We start from the raw sequence: 27239 nt of genomic DNA on the forward strand, positions 1-27239 counted from the left end.
CAAGAAATTTGAATACATACACTTATTTAATACGTATAATAAATAACAATAAACTTTTTTTAATATACTTATAAATGGTTAATTATCAATATATTTGTATGAATATTATATTTTCTGTAACAGTTATTATTTATATTATAATGTTAGAAAAGAAAAGAAAGACATATTAGAAGTGAATTGTACATACTCATTAAAAAATCGATATAATTGATACGACACACTTTTCAATCTAGTTTTGCTTTATGCTATATATATATAAATGTATAAATTTGTTGAAGTAAATAACAATTATGTATAATAATGATGTTAAGATAATATAAAATTAAAGAATTCCATATAATATTACATGCATATCTCTAATATATATCTTTTTAAAATAAATTACATTTTTGATTTCAATTATAAATATTAAAAAGTTAGAAAAAGAAATATATATATATGATGTTTTTTAATACTGTATGAAACTGAATAAACATAATTGAATCAAGATTGTAAAAATTATCGAAATGGTGGTACAACTACTGTTACCAATAGAGAAAAATTAAGACATCATTCTCAAATAAATATTTCATTTTTTTATATTCAATATATATCATTTTTTATATCCAATTTTATGAAAATATTAATTTCTTATGTAAATATGAATTCCTATATTTTAAATTAGATAATTTAGATTTATTTTAAAAATATTATTTTTAAATGTTACAGTTTATACTTTTTTAATGTTTCCTGCACTGATAACACATGTTTTTGATAGCAAATTTGTCGCTCTCTTCAGTTGTAAATATAATTATAAGAGAGAAGGTTGTATTTTTGTTGTAATAATATTAAATTTTGTAAAACAATTTTTTATTGTTAATGTAAAATTTATTAAAACATGTTATTTTTTATGAAAAAATATACCTTTAATATTTATCAATATTATGGAAATTTTATATGTAAAAATAAATTATTTGAATTAGGTTATCCATTATTTTTTAATCTCAATAAGCAAGTTATATATAATTTATTTAATTCAAAAAGTAGTTTATCTATAACTGATGCAAATATTAAAAAATATTTAAATTATCTTATGAACGCATATCAAAATGAGGATGAAAGGAAAGGAAGTATTTCTGAAATTCTTAAATTACCTGAAATTTCACCATTATTGAATGAAAAAATTAAAATAATTGAGAATATACAGAATTTAAATGATCTTAGTAAGTATTTTATTATACTTTTATTTATTATTACATGTACTTTTATATATATCTATATGTTTATAAATTAAAAATTATTTTCTTTAATATTATATTTAATAAAATATATAATTTATATCTTAGTAAATGGCAATGAAGAACTAAAGAATCTTGCAAAAGAGGAAGAATTAACATATATGCAACAACTATTAGAGATTGATGAACAAATTTTAAATATTATTATAAAATATATAGATGTAGAACATTATGACAATATTATTATGGAAATAGTACCAGGTGTAGGTGGTCAAGAAGCTATGTTGTTTGCTAAAGATTTATTAAATATGTATATTAAGTACTTTAATCATATAGGATTTAATTATGAAATATTAGAAATATTAAGTAATGAATTAAATGGATTAAGAAAAGCTACTGTGCTTATATCTGATAATAATGCATTCAAAAAGTTAAAATATGAAGGTGGCGTACATAGAGTACAAAGAATTCCTGCAACAGAGAAATCTGGTCGTTTACATACTAGTACAGCTGTTGTAACAATTTTACCAGAACCTAAAGATGTAGATATTAAGTTAGAAGACAAAGATTTGATAATAGAATCAAAAAAAGCATCTGGAGCAGGAGGTCAACATGTAAATACTACAGATTCTGCAATTAGAATAACTCATATACCTACTGGTACAATTGTGACTTGTCAGACAAATAGATCTCAAATAAAAAACAAGCAAATAGCATTAACAAAATTAAAAAGTTTATTATACGAGGAAGAATTAAATAAACAAGTCTCGTTCATTAATCAAATACGTAAGAAACAAATAGGAAAAAGATTGAGAAATGAAAAAATTAGAACATATAATTTTAACCAAGATCGGGTTACGGATCATAGAATTCCAAATGGTACAATGTATAATTTGAAAGAATTCATGGAAAATGGAACATCTCTGGAAATATTAGAGGATAGACTTTATAAAGATATGCAATCAAAAATTAAAGTGGAAATTATAGAGGACATGTTAAATCAATTAAAATAATCGTTCACATCAACATTTATCATTTTGATAAGAAATTTTCATTTTATATAGGCAAGCCATTGTACATAGCAAATTGTAATAAACTCTGTGTAATACAAGTAACATCATTCGTTTTTCGGATGGAAACTCGCCACGTCTCTTATTATTAAATTCTTTCTGTTTCGCTTTAAGGAAGCAGAGAGCTAGTGAAGTAGAGAGTTCAGTTGTTTATTTGAAAAACATACAACAATATTTTTGTTCTTTTTTTTTTTTTTTTTTTTTTGTTTCATTTTGTTTCATAACCGCGTGTCCAAAGGCACACATCCTTGTAACTCTCGTATAATACATTAATATACAAAATTAATATTCGTAATCTCTATAAATATCAAACGACACGTTTTACATCGGTTAATGTACAAAGCGCAAAATGTGTATATGTGTATGTGAATCTCATAGTATTATGAACGTGTGATTTTTATATACGACCCTGCTCCGACATATAATTTTCTATAAAATTCTATCTATTTGAATATTCCAAGAAAATAACATTAGCGACTAAGACGAACGATGTATAACGATGTAGGTACATCCTACACCTACGAACATTTCTTGAGGGAATTAACTTCCTCTTTTGTATCACATTAGATCTAGATCTTAAATGTGTCATATATATTCTGGCCGCTCTAGAATTTTCCACCTACATACGTATAGATTGGTCGAATGTATAGTTTGTAAAACAACTAGTAATAAGTTGTAATAAGTATTTAAATGAACAATATTTTTCTTTCTGTTCAATATTTTTATATTTTTTTTTTTGTCAAAAAAGCATATTTTTTTGATTACCTTTTCTTATCTCTTTAGATGAATGTGAATTTATAAAGTTTTGATTATTTTTTCATGTTATGTTCTTTTAGATTTTGGAATAAGTACTATAAAATTTTTGGGAAATTTGATTAAATTAAAAATGATAGCGATCGATGATACTCTAACCGATCTTCTATAGTTCGATATTTTTTGTTATAATCTAAATATCATCAAAGTAACAAATTAAGTAGTTGAATGAAATTGTAATTTGAAAAAGAAAAAAATAGAGCAGGAACGTATATGAAATAGACATCGCATTGCATTTCGGGCAGTAAGGTTGTTCTTTAGGACTAGTTCGGCACCGATTCACGGGTATACATCCTATTTAAATATCGTTAACCCTGATCCCGTGACATAGTTTAATCCTCGAGGTACATTGATGATTGGACCAATTAATGTAGATACAGACCCTGCCTGCAGTATCGTCAAAGTACCATCTGAGGAGACAGCACCAGGACTCGGAGAACTTCTCCTTATTACAACATTACTATAAATTACCATAAATATTAGAACATTTTAGAATCATGATAACTATGAGAACAAAAAAAACAATTGATTCATAACGAATTGTTTTTTTTTTTTTACTGATAACTTATAATGAAATTTGGCAAAGATAAATACTCGCAATCCTCCCGAAAAACGTTTTAATGGCATCTATATATCGTATAATATGAACGATCGTGAAGATAATTTTTTTTTTGTTAAATCAGCAGCACTTTTGAAATTTAATTAATCATTTCTTATTTTTTATCATCGATTTTAAATCGATAAGCAATATATATCATCCTAATGAAAAAATTAATGTTGACCAAGGTCAATTCGTTGAATCAGAGAACAGGTTATAGACAAAAGAAAAAAGAGGTAGATATTTGGTGTCACATTCGAAGCCAAACCGCAAAGATCTTTAATTTCGCTCTCCCTCGAATGACTGCGAATACACGATTGAGGTCTCTTCCGTTTTAAGGAAATGAGTGCTTTCTGACATACTAGCGAGTTATTCTCATATATTATTTCTTGTGGAATGACGCTCAAAGGAGGCATAGTTGTCTCTGTGCAGGCTGTGTTAACGACAAGAAGAAGCATATTGCTGTAATTTACCGGTTGAATGATATATGGCCTCATACAATCTTTCTTTACATCTGAATCTATATCGAACATGTCGAAAGATGCATTTCGTAAATACAAATATACCTAAGAGAATTAAAAGAAAGATATAATATAATTTGAATTGAAAAAATTGAAAAGAATATAATGGTAGTTGATATATCATAATATTTACCTCTTGATCACAAGCTTCCGGTCTTGTTCGATTGATCAAAACTTTTTGATCGAATAATTTCTCAGTAATTGGTGGTTTCTCTTGATCATTATCTTGATATTCTTCATGGATATCTTCATCCTCGTTTGGATAAGCATATGCGTACTCGGATTCCCAAATTCCAGCTTTGGCCCAAGCCCAGACTGCTTGTCCAACAAGCCACGAAATCATCTTTTGCGCGTGTTTCCAAGGCTGTGCAATCGATTGATTTATTAAAAAAATTAGTATATTTAAATTAGTATTTTTAAATAATTAATGTAATTTAATTAATGTAATGTAATTAATGTAAATTAGTATTTTGTAAATAATAAAATTGTAAATAATTTGTAAATAAAGTTAATTTTAACAGAACAGAATTAATAAGTAAAGCATTCTTACCGCCAATAAAATACTTCCATCATTACTAGTTTGTGTACTCTTGAAACAAACTGCTTGATAATCGAATATTCTGATTCTTTCGAAAACACCTTCTTTTACTAAGCTAGACATGATTGGTCCTCTCAGTTCACCGAAGAATTTTCCTGCATCAGATTTATCTTTGGCTGCGATTACGTATCCATTATTATCAATCAAATAGCAAGCCCAATTATCTGCACCACAATGTGTGTGGCATTTCCCTGAACCCTCGCAACTGAACGTGATGTTCTGGAAGAGACCCTGAAGAGCGGTGTGTTGAAATTGGAAACCTACAACCGCCACTGGCGCTTTTGCTCTTTCAGTATCTAAAAATAAAAAATAAATAATTGACATTTTAATCTTTGTATGATTTATTTGTTCTCTAATTTTTCCAGATTCTTTATTTCAATTTTTTTATTTCTATTTTTACGTATTTTCAATATAATTCTTTACCAATAAAAATGGCACGACTAGCAGTGACAAGGGTGGTGTTATCTGCACCCTCATCAATTGGCACGGAAAAAACGAAACTTTCTGGTTGCACATAATACTGTTCTACGGCACGTTTGTACCACACTTCATCAATGGCTCTTGGATACATTTTACTGAAGTGGTCATCAGGAATAACACCTTCTTCGTCTAACAAGAAATCTTGCCATCTTGTCAAACCACTATGAGTAGCCATGAAAGCGAGCGTTACACCGAAACGTTGTTGAAACGTTTTCCTACAAGAAAAATAGTATTAAACGCGTGGAAAAGACAATTCTTTTTTTAAAAATCTTTTTATTTGTTTTCTAAGATACCGCAGAATTGCATTACTATTGATTACTCACGTAAATTAACGTTTTGCTTTTATATATGTATTTATTTTGAATTAAAATATTTACTATATATATATTATAAAAAATTATGACAATATGATAATATATATATTATAAAAATGATCATAACAAACAAGTATATTATAACTACTGATATAAATCGTGATATAAATCGAATTCATGAAAATAATTCTTCAATTTTTGAGTTTGCAAATTGTTTTTCTTCTCCAATGTTTCGATCCTGAAAGACGACTTTCATCCTCGGTCGATAACTTCTTTTATTAATTAGATTTTGTATAAGGAATAACAGAAAAATAAAACGCAAAGTGCTATGAAAGTCTAAGAAAAAAAAAAAAAAATATATAGGATACATAAAAAATATATGTTCTTTACGATAAGAGAGATGATAAACTAATTAACATTAAAAAGAATAGATAGAGATAAATAAAAAGTACAAAATGCAAAACAAAGATACAGACAAATACAGCAGTAAAAAATACTGTAGTCAACAGGTTAATTTCTAAAAACAACAGGTTAATTTCTCTAACGTACGTTTATGATGAACGTTACCTGGGCAGCAGATTCATCAGCCTAGCTAAAGGTCTGCATGACGTCAAAGTGGTCAGTAGTTAGTCAATGTTCATTAGTAAGAAAAGAAATAGATACATTTCTGTTAAGATTTTGACAGAAGGAAAAACATAAAAAGAAAGAAAAGAGATAAAAACTGTGCAGAAAACGTAAAAGTATAGAGGGCTCACGAAAACGGGTTCACATGTGTACATATTTTTTAGATATACTATACAAATCTTTTTTTTTAAGATAATTTTTAAGACGAAGAGAAAAAAATGATATCCTAAATTTTAACATTCTCAGAATACAATGACGTTTTTACGTAGTATTTATTACGTAGATATATATATTTAAAATATATGTATTTCGATCGTAAGAATATATATATATATTATATTTTAATTTAATAATAAATTCAATACTCACGCTTTCTCTTCGCGCGTGATGTTGAGGTTAGCAAACCACTGGGTTACCTTCGCATCGAACACTAAACTCAATAGAAGATCCCTATCGCAATAATACGAATCTTTGTCTATTTTGTACGGCGTAGCTGTCCAAATGAAAGCATATTCGTCAGTCAATTGTTTCAAATTATTAAGTATAATGGTATGATCGGATACTTACGTTTCGATTTGCGGTGAGTTTCATTACCGGAATTCGTAGCTGAATATTCCGGTGGCTGGGAGGGTTGTTTCATATCATTCCACTTCCAGCGTGGTTGGCGGGTTCGCTCTAGGAAGTGCAAAAGTTGCGCTTCCGAGGAGTTGAACGATCGTTCATCCTCGTAATGATACCTGTTCATTCATAAATATTCATTAAAATTTTATTTGGAAAATAAGATATAATGTATAATAATTAAGTATAATTGCGTATAATTAAGTAAACACTTTTAACTATTTTAAAATAGAATGCCTTTTACTTACTTGCAGTACAACCAATGAGGATGCACCCGCCAATTTGTACCAGCAAAATAATCAGACACGTTTATACCTATAAAATGAATTATCTCGTTAAAATGATATAAACAAATATATATTGATAATAAAGATTATTGAGATGGATTAAAGTATGTTGATTAGAAATAACTAAATAAATTTGTATAAGTATTTGAATAAAAGTATTTGAACAATTTTTAGAGATTTGAAGATATGCCATTATCATAAATCCAGGAGAAAGAGAAAACTTTATCTTAGCAAACTTTTCCATTTATATATGTACACAGGCAGAAGTTGGAAACTTCTCTCGCAATTTTGCATACGTAATGGAAAGCTCGCAATCAAATTTCTATCGAACTTTCTACATTGCACATATATATATATAGGTCTTGAATAAAACATTGAATTTCATTTGCAAACAACAAACTTGAAAAGTTTCAAGACAATATTCTCTCGATCATTGCAAGTTTATTCATCATTCAAATATTTCTATTTTTAAATTCTTTTAATCTGGTGGATATATAATACTTATAATAATGCAAGTATTCTCAAATTTCGACTATTACACGGTTTTTTTTCCTTCTTTTTAAATATACGTACCACTAACGTGCGAACGATGTATTTCTTCGGTTGCGTGCACGCGATAATTTCCGGTGTGGTCATGTTCTGGTAGACTAACTATCACTGTGAAAGGAGTCTTCGGTATACCGGTGAAGTCGTATTTTCTTTTTATTCTGCCCACACGTTTCTTCACAAATTAAGAGACCAAGTAATTTAATACATATTTGATATTAATATACATCATTATATACATGATTCATATGTTGATATAGATATAACATCATGTGATTATATAATGTTAATTTTTACAACTTACCATATCATCGTAATGATATTTCGTGTGCAGTGTCACGCTACCGTTTTGTTGATTGACGACATCGTTTCGAAGCTGTATATAACATTATCATCATTAACAACAGATTAATATTTTTTTCAGAAAATAATTTAAAATAAAACCTACCATGATAATTCCTTCGTCGAATTCTCTTGGCTCTTTATCCTGATCCATAAGCTCAACCTCTGCCATATCGACGCTATTGTAAGCTGGCTTTAGAATACCCTGAAACTGTGTTTACTTCGTTAAGCAATCGTTATTACTTTTTAGACGATTTTGAGAATTTTAATTTCAGAGAAAAATAAAAAAAGTAATCTGTTCTTATCCCTTACCACTGGCCGGAGATCAGGATGAATTAGGATGAAACCGTTATTCGTAACGATGAATGCGTATCCATTGACGCCAAGCTGTTATCAAGAAAGAGGATTAATAAGGATTGATAAAAACGATTTTTTATTTATACGCAGAGTATATAAAATAAATAAATAAATAACTAATCGATTTAGAAAAGACTAACCAGATGTGGCATCATGAGTTTTTGTATCTCTTCAATAGGAACATCCGTGCCAGCAACACCAAGAAGATCAGCGATTCGTGTCTGCGCAAACAATAGTTACATTTGTTTCAACAAAATCTAAAAATTAGGAGAAATAATGGTTAGTGTGTTTTTAATAAGTTAATTACGAATCATCATCATCCCAAGTCGCATAACCATAAGCGTATCTACCTTCTCTTTAATATAAACGCTATATCACAATGAATTCGTCTAATGACACACGATCTAATATTAAAAAACTAAAAAAATAAAACAATAGCAATAGTAATAATAATAATAATAATAATAATAATAATGTTCATTGACGATACTGCTGGACGTATAAACTAGCTCAACTACGTTTCTCAATAATAACGATAATAATAAGAACGATACACAATAAGAACAATTAATGTTTGACGCAGGCTGTCCTAAGTGTTAATAATCAAATCACAATTAGCCACGCCATTATCGTTCCAAGACCCGTCTATTTTTCTGCATTATAATTATTAATACTAAAAAAAGAAAAGAAGAAAAACAAAAACAAAAAAGGAAAATGTTTTTTCAAGCATTTTGTGACATAATATACATTCAAACGTAATTAAATAAATAAAGGAAAAATTATGTTCAAATTGTTAATCGTTTGAAAAATTTATATTATCCGCAGAAAAGGAGACGGTTATCGGAATTATAATTAATTCTACTATGTTACTTGTCTAGCGAGATCTAGCACTCAAGAAAAACTGATCAAATCGTACCATAATGTATATAATGTGTGCTTGGTACTTTTTTTTTTTTTTTTTTTTTTTATATATCCAACCAAAATATTCTTTCTTATATTTGGTATATATGTATGTAATCACTGCAGAAGTTCTTCTACGAATCTCAATAATAATAATAATAATAATAATAATAATAATAATAATAATAATAATAATAATAATAAAAGAGGAGATATCGCCGTTTGCAATCCAACAGGCGGGTGGGATTATCCGTTTTTTTTTTTTTTCTACTCGTCTCGAAGAGGACACAGGGTAGACTAAAATACCTAAACCTACCTAATGATTAAACTAAGTTTCAATACTAGTGTTAGATCAAATTAAGATACCAGAGAGATGAATGGTGGAACCTAAGAAATGGAACGAAAGATCGCACGCGACATTGACTTCGTTTCTGAATGTCCATATTCGATTTCCTTTCCTTTTTCTTTTTTTTTTTTTACCTCGAACCTTCAAATTAAATCTCGTTTCATCTCGATATTTTATTTATCGCGGAAGAAAAATCGTTCTTTTTTTTTCTCTCATTCATTTCTCATCAAATATGGAAAGCAGAAAGAATCGAGGTTGTCGCGCGGTTGAATACAAGAAATGTGGAGGAGGAGGTACAAGGGAGCTCTATGCAATTGAAAACAACGTTGCTTGTGTTTTTTGTTTTTAGCTGCCAACCTCTCTTGTCTCTGTCACCCAGTACGCTTCGTTCACCAGCACCTGCCTTGTGATGTTCTGTGGACAAACAGGAACTTAAAACCAAAGGAAAAAATGCACTCATCGTGGGGGCAGAAGAGAGGGGTGGGGTGGTAGTTTCGCGCGATTAAACGTTTTCTATCCGCCAATGAATAAAGAGGTTAAACTCGACACATGTCGAGGTATCGTTCGATCGATCGAAAGAAGGAGATGGAGGTGAAAAAAAGGGGGAGGGGGAGTCGGGGAGAACGATGATTGTGAATGCGAACTTACTTGACTGTCTTTAATAATACCATCATCGTTAATCTCATTCCATTCGTTAATATATATACAAATGAGATGTCTGAGAGAATTGTCCATTATTCAATTATCGGCCATAATCGGACAAATTGATTGAATTTTTTTTTTATTTAAGTTAACATACAGTAAATGCATCACATCGCAAATAGAATTATTAATAGAACGGGGTTAATGATAATCTGATGTGACAGCGCGATGATGAAGAAGTTAATCTGTTCTCGATAATATATATAAAACACGATTTTCACACAGTTTTTATTTTTATCGATACCTGCAGCTAAATCTATTATTTATGTATCTTAAATCATTATCGCATAATCGTATCACTTGTAAATATATATTATACACGCTTGAGGCGTAATTGCGCCAAACAAACTTGAATTTCAAAATTCTTTTTCTTTTCTTTTTATATTTTAAATCAATATATCGATAAACGAACCTAGTACGTTTTTCAAAAGAATTTTCTTCAATTTTTGTTTTTTACTCAAGTTCGCGTAGTAAAAGTAAAATCTTACCGCGTTTTCCCGTCGGTCGAACACTGGTATGCTAACCGAAGTCATTAGCCTGTACTCTTGAAGATCGCCGCTCTGGTCGTGCGACTTCTTTTGTTTTTTCACGAACCTGCGATCCCGTTCCTCGCTATTCAACAATTTTCTCCTTTTGTGAAGATTGAGGAATCTCTCCTTCTGCTCCTCGCTCTCCCTTTGTTCCCACAACCAGTCGGTCATCTTTGGATCTGTTACGTCAGCGTAGACCGGGGTCCAGATCGTTGGATGATCCGTACGACCGAGAACCAACGGTCTTGCCATTACAGGAACATATTTAAGAACCTTAAGGATAGAAATTTCAATCGTTTGTTTTCGACTCGATCGATATTATCAATCAAATTAAATATAAAAACGTAATAAAACATATAAAAACGTAATAAATATAAAAATTATCGACAAAGTACTTCAAAATACGAGTAATATATACCTCTTCCCTAACTTCGGCCAAAGTGCAAAGATGCACGAAATAGCCCCTGTTGGCGCAGGCCATCCATTGAACTTCTTTCACATCTGCCACTTCTCTGCCGATAAGATAAGTGAACATTCTAACCGGCATATCGGCTTTAAACGGTTCGTCCGGATTGTCTCTCCAGTTGTAAGTCTCGAAAATCTCCTTATAATTGTAAGGAACGCCGTCTGTTATCAACATGATCGCCTGATTGCATCTGGCTCCTTCCCTTTCGGTTCGATACGTTTCGAGAAGCTCGAACGCGGTGGTCAAAGCCAGCGAGAAATTCGCAATTTTCTCCGTGTCTAGATTCAAGATGGCTCTCTTCAACTCTCTCACGTTCGCTAAATTAGCTTGGACTAGGGTATCGTTGAAACATGGCACCACCTGCGGTACAAATATCCTTTACTTTATAATATCCTTAAATATATATTCCTTAAATATCCTTATCCTTTAATTTTCTCTTTGAAACTTTCTCTTAGAAAAAGTTAACCTATACGCTTATCAAGAATCGTTCGTTTTTTAAACTGATCGTCAAAGATTGACATATTTCTTCGTAACGAGACACGTATACACGATTAACAGAGTAAGTAGAAAAATATTTTTGTTTTAAATTTTTTTTATTTTAAACATTACCTCTTTCGTAACGTTCGAGAACGTGATGATATTGACGAAATCATTGTTTCCAAGAGTGTCCAGAATATTGTTCACTACGTGTCTGGCAATTTCTCTGCGAATTCCGGTCATGCTGCCGGAAGTATCGATCAAAATAAGAATATCCTTTGGACTGGTGGCCGCCTCGATGTACCAACTTCTGGTTCTGCAGTCGAACAAATCCACAGGCTCCATGTACCAGTTCATCGCTGGATATTGTCTCATGAAACCGGTCGCGCTACCGAAATATTGCCAAGACAGCGAAGGATCTTGCTCGTAATTGTTGATAAAAGTCTTGTCCAACTCCTCGGACCATTTTATCGCTCTGATTACGTTAGACGCTCGATCGTAGACGTTGGTCGGGACGTGTACGGCGGATCTATCCAAATTCACTTGGCCACCGAAGTGAGCACTGTGCTTCAGGTCGATCGTGTTATTCTTTGCGTTGGTATAGTTGAAGGATTCCGGGGGGTCGACATCCGGGGCGGACAAGGCTGAAGTTTCCGCGACATCCATGATCCTCTAGGAAATGTATCGAGATTACAAGATTAATAAACGCGAGTATTGATTTTTTTTTTGCTATATAATATAATATATATATATATTCTTAAAGCGAGGAATGTGTTAGAATTTTTTAAGAGATTTTTTTTTGACAGAGAGGTTTTAGATTTATGTACCTTAATAGCCGATATCTTTGATTCCATCATCGCCTTGATATCTTTAGCGATCTCGTGGACCAGAGCATTCCCATCACGTGGCTTTAACACAGCCTGTTTGTAACTGTCGTTAAACTTGTCCGCGTTGGTCACAAACTTGCCTAACTGCGACAGCTCGAAACCTAACTTGTTTGCCCATGTTTTTACTCTGCGTGGAAAAATAAATTGTATCGAGTGAAACGATATCAAAAATGATAGATTTTTTTCTTATCGCTATTTGAACTTATTGTAAATAATAATATTTATTCGTTACTTAATTTTAATAATAATTTTTTAATAATAATAATAATAATTTTCTTTCCAACAATAGTTTAATCAACGTAAATTGCAATTTTTTCTAATTTTAATGTTTAATGAACGATTAATAAATTGTCATTGGAAGAAATATCTTATAATAGGCACAAAATTTTGTATACAATAAACGACACCTAAACGATGCTTATATTACGTTATTAGAAATAATAGTAAACAATTACAAAATTATTTACCCAAATATCTTTACACAATATCCATGTATAGAAATTGTAACGTTTCTAACATTGAAACAAATCTAAACAATGTTACAAAACTAATGAATAAATCTATTTTCCAATTTTCCCCAACTTCCATTATTTCCAATAATTCATATTTCCTAAGATTTCCAACCAATTCTTCAATACAAAAAAAGAAAATCGCACGAAGAAAAGTACAATATAAAACAAACCAACGAGGAATGCGTGCGTTTTAACAAGGGTCCACGTTTTACATCGAGGGGTGGCGCATGTGACGGTTAACTGACGAATCGCTGCCAATTTCGTATTAAAATTTGAATTCTCGAAGGGGAAAAAGAAAAAAATGTATTCGCGATCGACTTACGTGTTGTACGATATGCTGTCACCACGGACGAGTGCCTCGGTCAGGATCAGGATGACGATAACAGGCAGGAAACGGGGCCTCATAACTCTCGTCTTGCACGGCGCTCCGCTGTTTACGCGAGGACACGGTAAACAAAACTGAGGCCGAGAGGAGGCTCGCGTCTGACATTAAGGATACTACTCCGGGCCGGCCGCCGTCGTCGTCGTTGTCGTTGTCGTCGTGCTCGTCGCCGCCGCCGCCACCGTCGTCGTCGTCGTAGTCGTCGACGTCGCCGCCACGCAGTGCGCGCAGATACCACGGATATCCACGGATGGCGGCGATGGGTTATCGATCGCCTCGGCCAGACTTGCGCGCGATGATGACCCGACTGATTCGATACTCGACGTCGCCGTCTCGACGACGCGACGCCGCTTGTATAAGCGCTCTTACGAAATTGATAGTAATGTTTGTCTCCACCAGGAAAAGTCACCTTCGAAACTCGAACTTCGCCTCCTGTTTTTCGAAGTATCTCGAAAAGTAGCTTCGTTCGAGTCGACGAACAGAAAGGGAGGGCGTGGTAGAAGGCTTTTTCCCTATCGTTGAAGTTGTTGTCTTTGCCAATAGATAGGTAGATGTTTGAAATTCTTGGAGAAATTCTTCGGTATTGGATATTCTTGAAATATAGGATGGGAAAGAAATTAGAATTCGATTGATTCGAATAAGATAATTAAATAGATTATTGATGATATTGTTAAATAAAGATATACCTGATCAAGGATATTATCCGGAGGAAAAGGATGTTGTTTTTTCTTTTTTTTTAATTTAACTGAAAATTATAAAACGGAGGTTAATTGGATGATTAATCTTAATATATACATTAGTTTGATTAGTTATTTTATAGGAATAGGATTGGCAAAAAATTAAAGAAAGAATTGAATAAAGGAGAATATGAAGGAACATTTTAAACGATACGATATCGCTGGTTAAATTTTCTGGGGCAAGCGCCTCTCATCCTATCAACAGACCTCGCGACGCCACTAGAAAATTGTATCTCGCATGGATGGGGAGGATATTTCGCCAGGTTTTATGTTCTTTTTCCTTCTCTCTACGATCGATCGATTTGTTCTTGAATGCCCCCTTTTGCTCCATAAAAAGGAACAAGGCTTTGGCTTAAAAAGAAAATATTTATGCCAATTATATTTAATCTAAATAAATAGAAATTACAATTGTTGTTCTTAGAGATCTTATTTATACAATTTCTCTTTCTTTAATAATACCTTTATTTCTAATTTTATCGTAGAATTCAATATCGACACTGTTATTATATTATAAAAACATTTATATAATATACATTCGTATCGTACACGATGAGTGATAAAATGATGAATTTTTTTCCTTTTGCACAATTATACAAACGTATATAAAATTCTGGCAATAGCAGTGGAGAACAATAACAAGGATACAGTCAGTCCTGATGCCCCTCCGCAGTCCTCGATCTCGTATTCCAAAGGATGCTCGGTGAAACAGCCCTCCAGACGCCTCCTCTTAAGATCATTTAGTGGAATTTTATGACAAGGCGCGCTTTCGGTGCCATTCGTATACTCGAGAGGCGAAATGTTCACCGGCGTCACTTCTAACCTCTTGTAACAGGTCGGATACATGCTATCAACGACCACCAATAACAAATTTGTGTGCGGTACCTGAAAATCATTCAACTTCCATTTAATATCTCTGAACAATTTCTTCTAAACAAATATTTTTTCTTTTTTTAAATAACAGCAAACGATGCAAATTCATTCTCAATCTAAGATAAAAATTAAATCTAAGATGTTGAAATATATATCTGAGATTAGAAAATGAAAGAACTGACCCTACGAGCATAGAACGGCCTTGAACAGTAATCCGAATGATTTGTGATCCCTTGGCTAGCAATGGTGGTGTTCATCATATAAAGTATCCTCTTCTGGTCGCAAGGATAATGATAGAGGTATGGTCGAGGCGGGGGTGGCGGGTCCGGGGCGTCTTCGTCGAAATGAACTTTGGCATAGCTGATTGGCAAGTTCACGAACTGGGTCGTGAACCACGTGAAACGCAGCAGAATCCAGAGCAACAGTTTCCAGATGTATACGAGCGGGTCCGTGAGAGTGTTAGCCGCAGCCTCGATGCGCTACGGATTTTTATTCTCTTATGGATCTCGTGTTGGAATCTGAGTTGGAGCTCCGTTTGCGAAACGGCGAGCTATAAACGATAGAACTTTTCCCTCGCGTGAAACTTGGCGGGAATTAGAAATATGTCGCGAAGAGAGGGGGACAGGTTTCCTCTAAGTTTCGAGAACTTTTCGATTTTTTTGTTTCACTTGTTTCTCCAGCGAAATTTTTTGCAACTTTACACTCCAATGCTTCTCGAGATACGTATAAAGCTTTTAACAAGCTTTTTCTCTCTGGTGAAAGGTATGAGAAGGAGAGTAATAAAGGAGAGAGAAGAAGATGTTGCTTGCAGAGAATCCGTTGCCCTTAGATGGATAGGAATCAAGAGATATATTTACACTGAAGCTGAATAGCAAGTTGAAAGGCTAATTTGCGCAAATGGAAGTTTCAATAAAGTTTCTTTTGACGACGATGATGATGATGATGCGGAAAAATTATTTGCAACAGGGTTTTTGAATTTAGTTTGATCGAATAATTTCAAATTACTTACCACCTCCTCGCACCATGCTTGATAATCATAAATTTCAATAGGATTATAGAGACCTTGGCCAACCATGGAGCTCATCACTGCACCTTCTTGAGTCCCCATGAACTGGCCGGTGTTGTTGTGCGCCTCCGATATCACCACGAACCCGTTCTGATCGAGCAAATAACAATCTATCCATACATGGGCGCAGTTCATCAAGGTCGAATTGTTTGACTTGGAGGTTAGCTCGATAAATTTGTCATGAAGATTTGTCATTGGCATCTGAAAGCCGATTACCGCAGCTGCCGCTCTTTTGCCCCCGTCCTTTGGGAATAATCCAATTGAAACTGTCACTATCGCATCCGGCCCTGCCTCCCACGGAACTGAAATTATTCAAGATTTTCAATCACTACAGAATATATATCAAAATAAATAAATAAATAAATAGATAGATAATTTGATCAAATATCCTTTTCCAAGCACCTGACAAAGATATGCTGTTAGGATCCAACGTATTTTGAAAAATAGCAGCTTTGTACCAAGGTTCGTTCACAGCTTTCCTGTGAAGATCACCGAAAACGATTCCATCGTTATCCTCGGGTAATTTGTTCGTGTCCAAGTAATGCCACCTGGTCAAACCGCTTTGGGTGGCGACGAATCTCAAGAAAACTCCGTAAACGTGAGTCAAATTTCGCGTACGAGCATCATCCAACACGAAATCGTTGTTGAAACTGGCGTTCGTCGCTTTCGCATCGAAAACCAACAGTTGCATCAACTCTTTATTGCAATAGTAATCATCGTGCGACAATGTTTGTCTACCGCAATTAGGTACGTAATTAGTTTCGTTTACGTCTATCTGATAAGCCTCGTATTGCTCCGACCATTTCCAGCCAGGTTTGTTCAATAAGTTGAGAAAGTGTCTCAGTTCTTCCTCAGGATTGTCGAATTCGTGTCCCTCTAAATAATGATACCGACAATACACCCAACTGGGATGCACTCGCCAATTGTTGCCCACGAAGAATTCAGAGATATTCACGTTCATGTTCTGGTTTCTCCTTATCTCGTCCCCAACCTGTGAACAGTATACATTGTGAGAAATGTTTACAACAAGTTATTAGATTACTTAGATTTAAATCTAAAATCATATAAATATATTGATTCCTTTTAAAGGAATTTCTATCAAGAAACACTTGCATACACTGTTTACCATCCACCCTTGCTCTAAATCTCAAAGTTTATACGTTCTACAATCTCGAGAACGCGAGCTCCTTGATCGGGATCACTGGAACTAGCCGAGAAACTCCGGGCTTCCGTAAACTTCTAGCAATGCGTGTGTATACGTGGATTACCTTGATCCAAGTTTTGCCATAGTTCGACGATGACATAGCGACCGCAAGGCCGAAAGGCGTTCCGGGAAGAGGGGCGTAATAATAATCGCGTTTTTCGAGGATCACCCGACGATTGTTGTCGTAATGCAATTTCACGGGCACGCTTTTCAAACTGCCGCTCTTGTGATCCACTAACGCGCCTCGAAGCTCCAACACCTCTGGTCCAGGATTTCTGCGCTCAATTTTAATAAAATGTTCATCTTCGTACTTTGGAGATTTAATATTATCGTAACGTTTATGCGAAACGAAAAAATTAGAGAGTATTCTATTTAGGTTTCTGTACCTGGGACCTCGGCCGTCGTCCAAGATCTCCACTTCCGTTAGATCGACGCTGTTGTAATTGAGCTTCAATTTGCCTTTGAAAACAGGCCTCAAATCTGGATGCAGAATCACGTATCCGTTGTTGGACACTATGAAAGCGTATCCATTCACGCCCAACTTGTACGGCAATGTAAGCTTTCGGATGTCGTCAATTGGCACATCCGTGCCAGCCACACCTAATAAATTCGCCATTCTTGTCCGATTGTTGCGATTCCCTTTACGGTCGAATACCGGTGTACCGACAGATGTGAGCAGCCTGTACTCCTGCCAAGCTGTCGTGTTTAATAGGGATGCATCCTGTCGAACATCCTCGTCCTTGTCAAGCTGTTAAATATTACAAAATTAATTATTTACAAGTTCGAATTGAATAACATAACATTACATCTCAAATTAATTATTTTTTTTTTTGATCTCGATATTATGTATCCTACTCGTTTCATGTTATTTTTACGGATTCAACGAGTGTTAAAAATCATATTTTTTTTATAAGATAATACTTGATTGATTTTATCATATAAAATATTTTAAAGAATCAATTTTAAATAAACGTAGCGCAGTCTTGTTTGCTTTTGCCTAATTCTTCACTTTTATAAATCTTATTACTGATCTACATTCATTTTTGCATGCAAAAAAGAGACTATAACTATGATAAAATTATAATTATATGCAAAAGAAAATGATAGGTCAATAAAAATCACTTCTTTCAATGATCTAAAAACTTTCAAAAGAAAAAAAAAACAGTTAAATATGAATAAAATTAAGTGGCTATTGATAAATTATTTGCAGGATTCGCCTAAAACTTAGATATCTAACGGCACTATTTGTTTAAGTATATGGCAGGGGAAAGAGCGCATCGAGCACGATAAGGCGGCTTTAAAGCTACAGGCGTGATTGTTGCTTGAACCTGTTGTATGTAGAAATCGTCCTCATTTATTTGCACGCCCAATCGTTTTCCTTTCAGATGTTTTTGAAGTCGTTTTTGTTGTTCCTCGTGTTGCATCACCAGCCACAACCAAGTGGCGAGTGCTGGATTCTAGTGGAAGGCGAATCAGAACTTTTACAGAATTGAGGATAGTTTGTACAAAGTGAAAAACTCAAATAGAGAAAGAAGTGCCACAGAAGTATACTTTTGAAAGTGTATAAGTGGATATTTTTAACAATTAAAATTATCAAATGTTTTATATTTTTCAATCACCTAAAATTTTCTATATATCTTTCAATAATAGTATAATTTTAACTGATGAATTAAATATATGAATGAAATGATTATATATGCATGTAATCATTATCCCAATTATAGAGATTTTAAATTCAAATAAAATTTAAACTCCAATTTAAACAATTATCTTACCGTGATATCTGCATAAGCATGCGTCCAAACGATAGGATGCACTACTTCTTGAAGAACCATAGGCCGTGCGACTACAGGTATATACTTTAACACCTGTTCTCGAACCTCTTCTAACGTATGAACGTGTGTGTAGTAACCGCGGTTTAAACAGGCCATCCACTGAATTTCACGAACTTTGGTAACTTCTTTCCCCAAGAGATATGTGAATACTCGTACAGGTATGTGAGTATCATTTTCCCGCCAATTCCACGTCTTAAATACCTAAACAAAATTATTCATAGAACTTAAAAGATTTTCTTTATTTCATTTAAATAAAAAAAAAAATAAAATTTACTTTAATATTTAATACAAAAAAATATAAATAATCGCGAAAATAAAATTTAACGTTATGATATGAACTATATTTATTATTATTGATTCGTTTTGTAAATGAGAGAAGAGAAAGAACGATAAGGAAGCACGACTCTGAAGAGAGTTAATACGCATCAATATGGAGCAAGAAGGAGAAGCGAATGTAGAAGATCAAATAAAATCAAGTAAAAAGAAAGAGAGCGAAAAGAGATAATGGAAAGAAAAGGATTGAGAAAGATGAAAGCAATGAAAAAGAAAGAAAGATAGAAAGGCAGAAAGACAGAGACAGCTATGATCCTCATTGGTGATGATATGATTTCATAACACTGAAGAGTTATTTGCAGAGAATAGAACTGAAAATACTATCTTTCCTTTGGTAAAAATTGCTTGAATCTTAATTTTAATGTTAACAGTATAATTTTTTTATACATTCATGATATATAGTCAAATGTATCTGTTTTCAAAATAGATTAATAATATGTAAAATATCAAATAATTAGATTTTTTTCAAAACTATGAATAATAATATTTATATGAATGTATAGAAAAATAATTGTATCATATGTATTCTACAGGAAATTTTTTTTAATACATCATATTAATTATCTTTTTAAATACAATTATTTCTTGCAAGAAATTCTTAAAATTAAAAAGTATGATTAGTGATTTTGTTGAATAAGGTAAAAACATATGTTACAAAAAACTACATGATTTACTTCTGTTAAATTTCCAGGAACACCATCCGTGACGAGCATTATTAATTGATTACATGGTGTATCAGCACCACATCCTCGTGTTTCTCTATAAGTATTCAGAAGGCTGAAAGCTTTGGTGAATGCTTCTGTTAGATTAGCGAGTCCTTCCGTTTTAACATCAATTAGAGCTTTCTTGAAAGTGTCCACATTTTCCGGAGTTGCTTGAATTAGCATATCCTTGAAACATGGCACCACATCGTAGGTCTCGTTTGCATAGCTTAATACAGTCACAAAATCATTATTTGAAAGTGTATCCAATATTACGCTTACTGTTGTTCTTGCTGAAAAAATATTTATAAAGGGAAGAGATAAATATTTTGAATATTGAATATAAGAACAAAGATTATAAAATTAGAAACAGCAACTAATTAATTAGGGAATATTTTCTGATTCAATTATTCTGATTATAATAAAAGATACAATTTAGACAATACGCTATTTTCTTTTTAAATGCGCAATAATCTCATAATTGTAGTTTTTTCATACACAAATTATGTATCAATAAAACGATTATATGTATTTGTATAATTTCCCAATAGATTGTATAGATTGTATAAATTATACCTATAATTATATACATAATTATATACTAATAATACATTGTATGCATTATAGATATTATAGATAAATTCTGGGAATTTCTACATATAAATGTAAATATAAATTTTTAATTATATATGTATAGTATTTTATAGTTATATGTGTACATTTTATAAAATATTTTCTTATTTAATTTTATTATATAATAACTATACTATAATAATTTATACACTATAATAAATTAACGATTTAAATGATAAAAAATTAATAATTTTATTTACCAATAGTTTTTCCCATGCCTGTCATACTACCACTAGTATCCATCAAGATTACCATGTCTTTGCTACAAGTTGCTGCTTCAATGAACCAGCTGCGTACCCTGCAATCATAAATGTCAGCCTCTTCCTTTTCGTCTTCCTCTTCCTCTTCATCCTTGTTTTTATCTTTGTCTTCGCTTTTTTCATCGTCTTCCGCTTTGTCCGCGCTAATCTCCAGTGTAGGATTCGTTTTCCACTCCATGGCAGGGTACTGTCTCAACATTCCTGTGACAGAGCCGAAATATTGCCAAGACAAAGCTGGATCTGACTCGTAGTTTTGTCGGAAGATATTGTCGAGAATCTCAGTTTTCTTAATATCGTTGACCACAGGCGGTGACATATCGTACACGTTTGTGGGTATATGCACCGATGAAAAGCTCGTATTCACTGGTATATTGTAGAAATGCGAATCAGACGTTAGCTCCATTTTTCTGTAAATATTTTTAATACATTACATTTTTATGTTTTTAAAAATTATTTTTGTCGATAGATCAATGAGAGGATAAGATCATTTTATTGGAATGTATTTTTAAATATATATAAATAGAAGTTTGTTTATTTAAACCTAATTTGATTTTAAATGACAAATGCAAATTCGTGGCTTGACCATTCATTTACAAATCAATGAAAACGTTTCAAGCTTTTCAATCCATTATCATTAATTAGAATATATTATATAGAATAAATTACTATATAGAATAATTGCATATAATTATCCTTTATCTCATAATAATCAATTAGGTGATTCACGTTTAATTATATAAACTTAGATTTGTAAAGATAATTTTATAAATTGTTTCTCTTAATGTTTCGAATGAATAAAATTAATGTGAAAAATAATTTTTTATACGTAATATCTATATTGTATGGTATTAAACGCTATTTCTTATGAACCTGTACGCGTCGATGTTCTTCTTCATATTTTTCGGAATTCTCGGTCGTGTCCGATTCGTGTTCATCACTTGACTGTACTTTCCAGACACGTAAGTGAAATTTCCCTCTTCATCGTTTTCCCAATTTTCAGCGTATTCCTCAGCTGCCATCCGGATACAAGTCACCGCATCCATCTTTCTCCGTAGCATCCTGCCAACGTTCTCGCTGATTATATTCACCAGCTTCTCTCCAGATTTATTTTCCACTCGCGTGTTCATGGCTTTGTATTTCTGCAATTCATTCAGAGGCTACAGTTACACCTTGCCTTCTTTGCAACCTGAATTCTACCGCTTTTTCTCTCTCATCGCCACTATTAATTTCTTGCACTGAAATTGTTATTTGTATGACTGTTCTTGTCTCGTCGTATTATCCTTTTGGACAAGATATTTTGAATCCATAATTTAGTTCGTTTTTCTATACCGTGACAAAAGAGGAAGAAACTTTGAAGTAAAAATAACGTTTCCATAACATTAATTGTGTAATAAATAGTGTAAACATGGATTTTTGTGATTGCATGGATTTTCATATAAATAATTATAAATATTAAAAAAAATATTAAATAATATTCTATATAAAGATAAAAAATTGAGATAAAATTTATAAATCTAAGTATTATTCTACATAATCGATTTTAAATAATAAATCATTGAAGCATATATATGAATATCAATGTAACTCTTCAAGTTTCTACCTCGCTTTTTAATAGCAGCTGTGTTCTTGTATTGTTTCTATTATAAAAGCAAAATCTATTATTAAATAATGTAAATTAAGTTTTTTTCTATTTTAACGAATTTGCCTCATAGGGGTATTTCTAAAATATGCATATCTACGATACTCTATTTTGGATGTTAATGAGAGTAATAGCCTGTTGTACTTATTACATACATCAACTTACTTTCATGAATAACGAATTGCTATCTGGTAGCAATGTAGATCATTGTAGATTATCTTTTCTATTTACTATATTTTTGACAATGTTTTTCACATTAATTAATTTTTATTATGAAATTACATATAAAAAATAATTTTTGAATAAATATTTAATATTTAAAAATTAATAACTTTCTTATTTTAGAAAAAATTCTTGTATCTCAAAAATACTACATTCATACATATATATATGTACTTAAAAATATTTATTTAAAAATATATTTTTATATTTTGTGTGGTTTAAAGAAATATAATATGACAAATGTAGTTGGTCAAATGCATCACAGGCGGCATCTGAAAATTGTGCATGAAAGCTCCGCTACACTTTCTGTGTGCAGATTACATTCAACTTCATTTAATTTCACTTAATTTCTAGAGGTCATCTGAGTTAAGGTGAATTGATAACAAGCTGTTTCATTAATAAATTACCATTCAATGATGATTAATGAAAATAAGGAAGTTATCCGAGCAATTTTGATAATTTATCATAAGTCGATACGTCATATTCCATCTTTACTATTTTAGAATATCTTCAATTTCTTTTGTTTATCTAATTTTTTTTTTATTTACTTATTTATCTTTTGTATTCACTTTTCCTCGGTATTTTTTTTTTCTTTATCTTTTTCTAGTGCTTATTATCTATGTTAAATGACAATAATAATATATGGAGGCGTAACAAAAATTATACGAATCAGCCGATATATTAATGGCAGGCATAAGAAAGGAAGGACACGCGATCGCGTGAACATTATGTACATTTAGCTATAAATAATAATTGAACTTACACTTAATAGTTCTTCAGGTCGTGCCACCTTTTCTGCTAATTCCCATAACTCGGCACCCAAAATTTCTGCCCATCGCGTGACTCTGTGAAATGATAAAATGTATCTCTTAATTTTTATTCTAATATTTTTTTTAAAAATATTTTCAAATTTATATCGATATTTAATCGAAACAATTGAAATAAATAATATTTTTTAATTGATTAGAAATGAATGTCATTAAAATCGATTTGTTTCGAAGCACTATCAATTTCGATATACAATATGTAATATACAACGTGCAAATGTGACAAAAAAATTATACATAAACTTAATGATTCTTTATTTTTATAGCTATATATTTTTTTGTTTATATTTTTATTTAAAATAAGAATTACTTTCAATGTAAAAAGACTGTTAAATATTAATAATCAAAATATTAATATTACTCACATGTATGAATCTTTAGCCAAGCAGTCGGTGCATAGCAGAAGACAAATTGCAAGAATAATCAAACGGTTATCGAATATCCGTTCCATCCTTTTGAAGATAAAGATTCACATTACACCCCAGTTTAACCGCAAAAAAGCTATCGTAAATCCCAACACATCATTTCATTCCGTTTTCTGAACTTGGTAGATCTGAATCGGTGACCGCACGTTTGTGTCGCGAAACCTTTTTGAAGCTCAAGAAAGCGGCAAGATGTCTCGATTATTTTTGGTACACGAAGGGCGCGCCGTCTCGTAAACCGACGAACCACGAAACTCGATCTTTCATTGTGTTGTTTCTTCGCCTGGTGTCCGTGTATTTATAAAATAGAAGTTCTTGGTTTGGATCATGGCTGTACCTCTAAATACTTATTTGCGCATGTGTATCGATTTGCTATGAGAGATCTTTTTTATCGACCATTGCTGTTCGACTTTCTGTTCAATTACGATAATCGATATTTATCGAACGATATATTTTATTTATATTTTATTATCGATATTATTCTGTTTTTATTCATAAGTGAAAAACTTCATTCAATTGTTTTTCATACAGGATATTCATGAAAATATGAATATCTAGGATGGATTCAAACAAACAAATTGAAAAATATTAATGTTTTAAATACATATGTTTGATAAGAATTAATGAATTATAAATATTTTAAATTTGTATTAGATAGAAAGAGACGATGGAAGAGCGAGAACACTCAGTTGGATGCATGGCAGTATCGTATTGCAATGTCGCTTGTGTGGGGCCCCTCAATAAAAGTAATAAAAGTAAATACACTTATATTTTTTTATACACAAATAATTATTTCTATTTCTACTAAATTTCAATATAATATACAATGTATATAAATATCGTATAATATAATGATGCAATATTTTTATATTAACAAAAAACCATTTTTAATTGTACAAATTGAAATTTATTTAACTTTACTTAATAATTTATTATTTAAAAATTTATTTCAAATAAATTATAGTAAATTCTATAATAATATTCGTTGTATAATCATTATACAATATTTCATTTAAAATCATAAATAAATATTTCAGTTAACCTTAATCGTATTTATTAAATTCCATATAAATAAATTAAAGCAGTTGAATATTTTTTTATATGCATAGTTTTTAATTATTTTTATATGTATAAAAAAAATCTAAACTATTAATGATACTTAAATCAATTTGAATTTTTATTTATTATTAATTATTAAACATAAAGTAATAAAATCACTGACAATCTTTATCTTTATTTTACTTTCATTTAATATTTCATTTATTCTTATAAAATAATAGTGGATTTGGATATCACATATTAATAATACGAATAAATATTATATATTAATATTATATATCCATAAAAAATATGTACATATTGCAATTGCATTTGTTCATTTTGAATGAATATTATAAATTTTTTTTTTTTACATTTTTATTTCTGATATACAAATACTAACGAAAGCAAATACTAACGAATTCATACCATATATCAATAGATAAAATGAATCTAGGCTTTCGTATTCTTATATTTAATACAAACAAATATAAGATTTAATTTCAAATTATTATGTCATTTTTTTTTTCTATTTAATCTCTTTTTCTAATTTTATTGAAAGAAATTAAAATAAATAGTGAATAAAAATATTGCTAATATGCAATACTAGCAATAATAAATGAAAAAGAAAAGAATCTAATATTTATGATTTTTTTAGATATAAAACATGATATTAATATGATATGATTAAAGTATAAATATTGAATTTTGATTATTATTTTTTTTTAGTAATCTCATATATAAAAAATACATATAAAAAAATATAAAAAACGAGATAAAGACAAAGATTTTTCAATTGATGCATTGATATATAATGCATTGAATTCAAATTAATTCATTAGTAACTTTTTTTTACACGTGAGAATAACCAAGTTATATGTACAAACACATATTCAATTTTTCTAATTTAAAATCCTATGGGAGTGTTTTAATTTATGGATTTCGGTAAATTGAGTGTCATAAATAGAAAAAAAAATAAATTAAGTGTCATGCAATGATTCAATTGGATTTAGATAAAATATTTGTACAATTTATCTATAGATTTAAATAAAATAATGTATATATTCTATTTAATATTCAATATTCAATATTCAGAATTCAATATTTTAAAATTTACTGAAACTTATTCGAAATAAGTTTTTGTTAAATAAATAGTTATACAATATGAACATTGTATATTAAATTAAAATTCAGAAATAGTTATTTATATATAAAAAGAATATCAGTGTATTTACTTTTAGTGAAGGGCTTCGCTACGCAAGCGATATTGCAATACGTATATCCAGTTGAATATTCTCGCTCTTCCGTCGTCTCACTTTATCTAATATAAATTTAAAATGCTTGTTAATCAATCCTTATCATGAATAAGTATAAGTAAGGAAACATGTATAAGTATTCTTTTTATCATGTTTGATGTCTAAAATTCACCCTTTAAAAATGTCATATTTTTATAAATATCCTGTATATAATTCATATAATTTTAAAGAATTATGAAGTTAATAATAGGTTAATTTTAGGTTAAAACAATGATATAATAATAAATATAAATAAATAATAAATATAGTTGTATTTATAAATTTTGCAGTTATAAGTAAGAAAATATCTTTACGTTTGAAGAAATATCTGTGAATTCTTGAACACAATATTAATCGAATAAAACGTCTTACTCGTGGTAACTGATGATACGCGTAAACCACTTACGAGACGTACGTACTATGGTGGGTAACCGGAGACCTGTATAACTATAGAAAAAACATAGAGGTATAAAGAAATTGTATTTTTATAACATTTAGAATTTTCTTTTTTATTTTTTAAAATTCATCAAAATTTTTAATTTTGAAATTCGATTATGTGGAACAAAATAA

General features: G+C 31.0%; 3 protein-coding genes across 7 annotated transcripts; 1 reads left to right on the top strand and 2 right to left on the bottom strand.

Moving 5' to 3' along the window:
* The first annotated feature begins 877 nt into the window (after positions 1–877).
* LOC724133 (peptide chain release factor 1) lies at positions 878–3297 on the top strand. The gene is made up of 2 exons (XM_006567801.3): positions 878–1202; positions 1326–3297. The coding sequence occupies exons 1-2, from the start codon at positions 878–880 to the stop codon at positions 2228–2230; spliced, it is 1230 nt and encodes a 409-aa protein (XP_006567864.2). The 3' UTR covers positions 2231–3297.
* Positions 2462–13846, bottom strand: LOC408841 (voltage-dependent calcium channel subunit alpha-2/delta-3). Of its 4 annotated transcripts, XM_003251054.4 has the most exons (19): positions 13528–13846; positions 12634–12820; positions 11939–12478; positions 11282–11689; positions 10822–11136; positions 9989–10045; positions 8526–8606; positions 8341–8415; positions 8135–8239; positions 7991–8062; positions 7714–7861; positions 7102–7168; positions 6803–6972; positions 6605–6728; positions 6179–6211; positions 5241–5512; positions 4770–5113; positions 4353–4583; positions 2462–4264 (listed from the first exon to the last, which is right to left on the bottom strand). In XM_003251054.4, the coding sequence occupies exons 1-19, from the start codon at positions 13608–13610 to the stop codon at positions 3872–3874; spliced, it is 3705 nt and encodes a 1234-aa protein (XP_003251102.1). In that variant the 5' UTR covers positions 13611–13846; the 3' UTR covers positions 2462–3871.
* A 1009-nt stretch (positions 13847–14855) lies between these two features.
* LOC100577376 (voltage-dependent calcium channel subunit alpha-2/delta-3-like) lies at positions 14856–27059 on the bottom strand. Of its 2 annotated transcripts, XM_006567797.3 has the most exons (14): positions 26984–27059; positions 24280–24619; positions 23851–23932; positions 22097–22365; positions 21167–21633; positions 20307–20626; positions 19240–19500; positions 18793–18921; positions 17851–18212; positions 17529–17739; positions 16663–17251; positions 16204–16562; positions 15377–15673; positions 14902–15206 (listed from the first exon to the last, which is right to left on the bottom strand). In XM_006567797.3, the coding sequence occupies exons 2-14, from the start codon at positions 24363–24365 to the stop codon at positions 14913–14915; spliced, it is 3726 nt and encodes a 1241-aa protein (XP_006567860.1). In that variant the 5' UTR covers positions 24366–24619; positions 26984–27059; the 3' UTR covers positions 14902–14912.
* Positions 27060–27239: the final 180 nt, after the last annotated feature.

The sequence above is a fragment of the Apis mellifera genome, linkage group LG5, assembly GCF_003254395.2.
Source record: "Apis mellifera strain DH4 linkage group LG5, Amel_HAv3.1, whole genome shotgun sequence".
Taxonomy (NCBI): domain Eukaryota; kingdom Metazoa; phylum Arthropoda; class Insecta; order Hymenoptera; family Apidae; genus Apis; species Apis mellifera.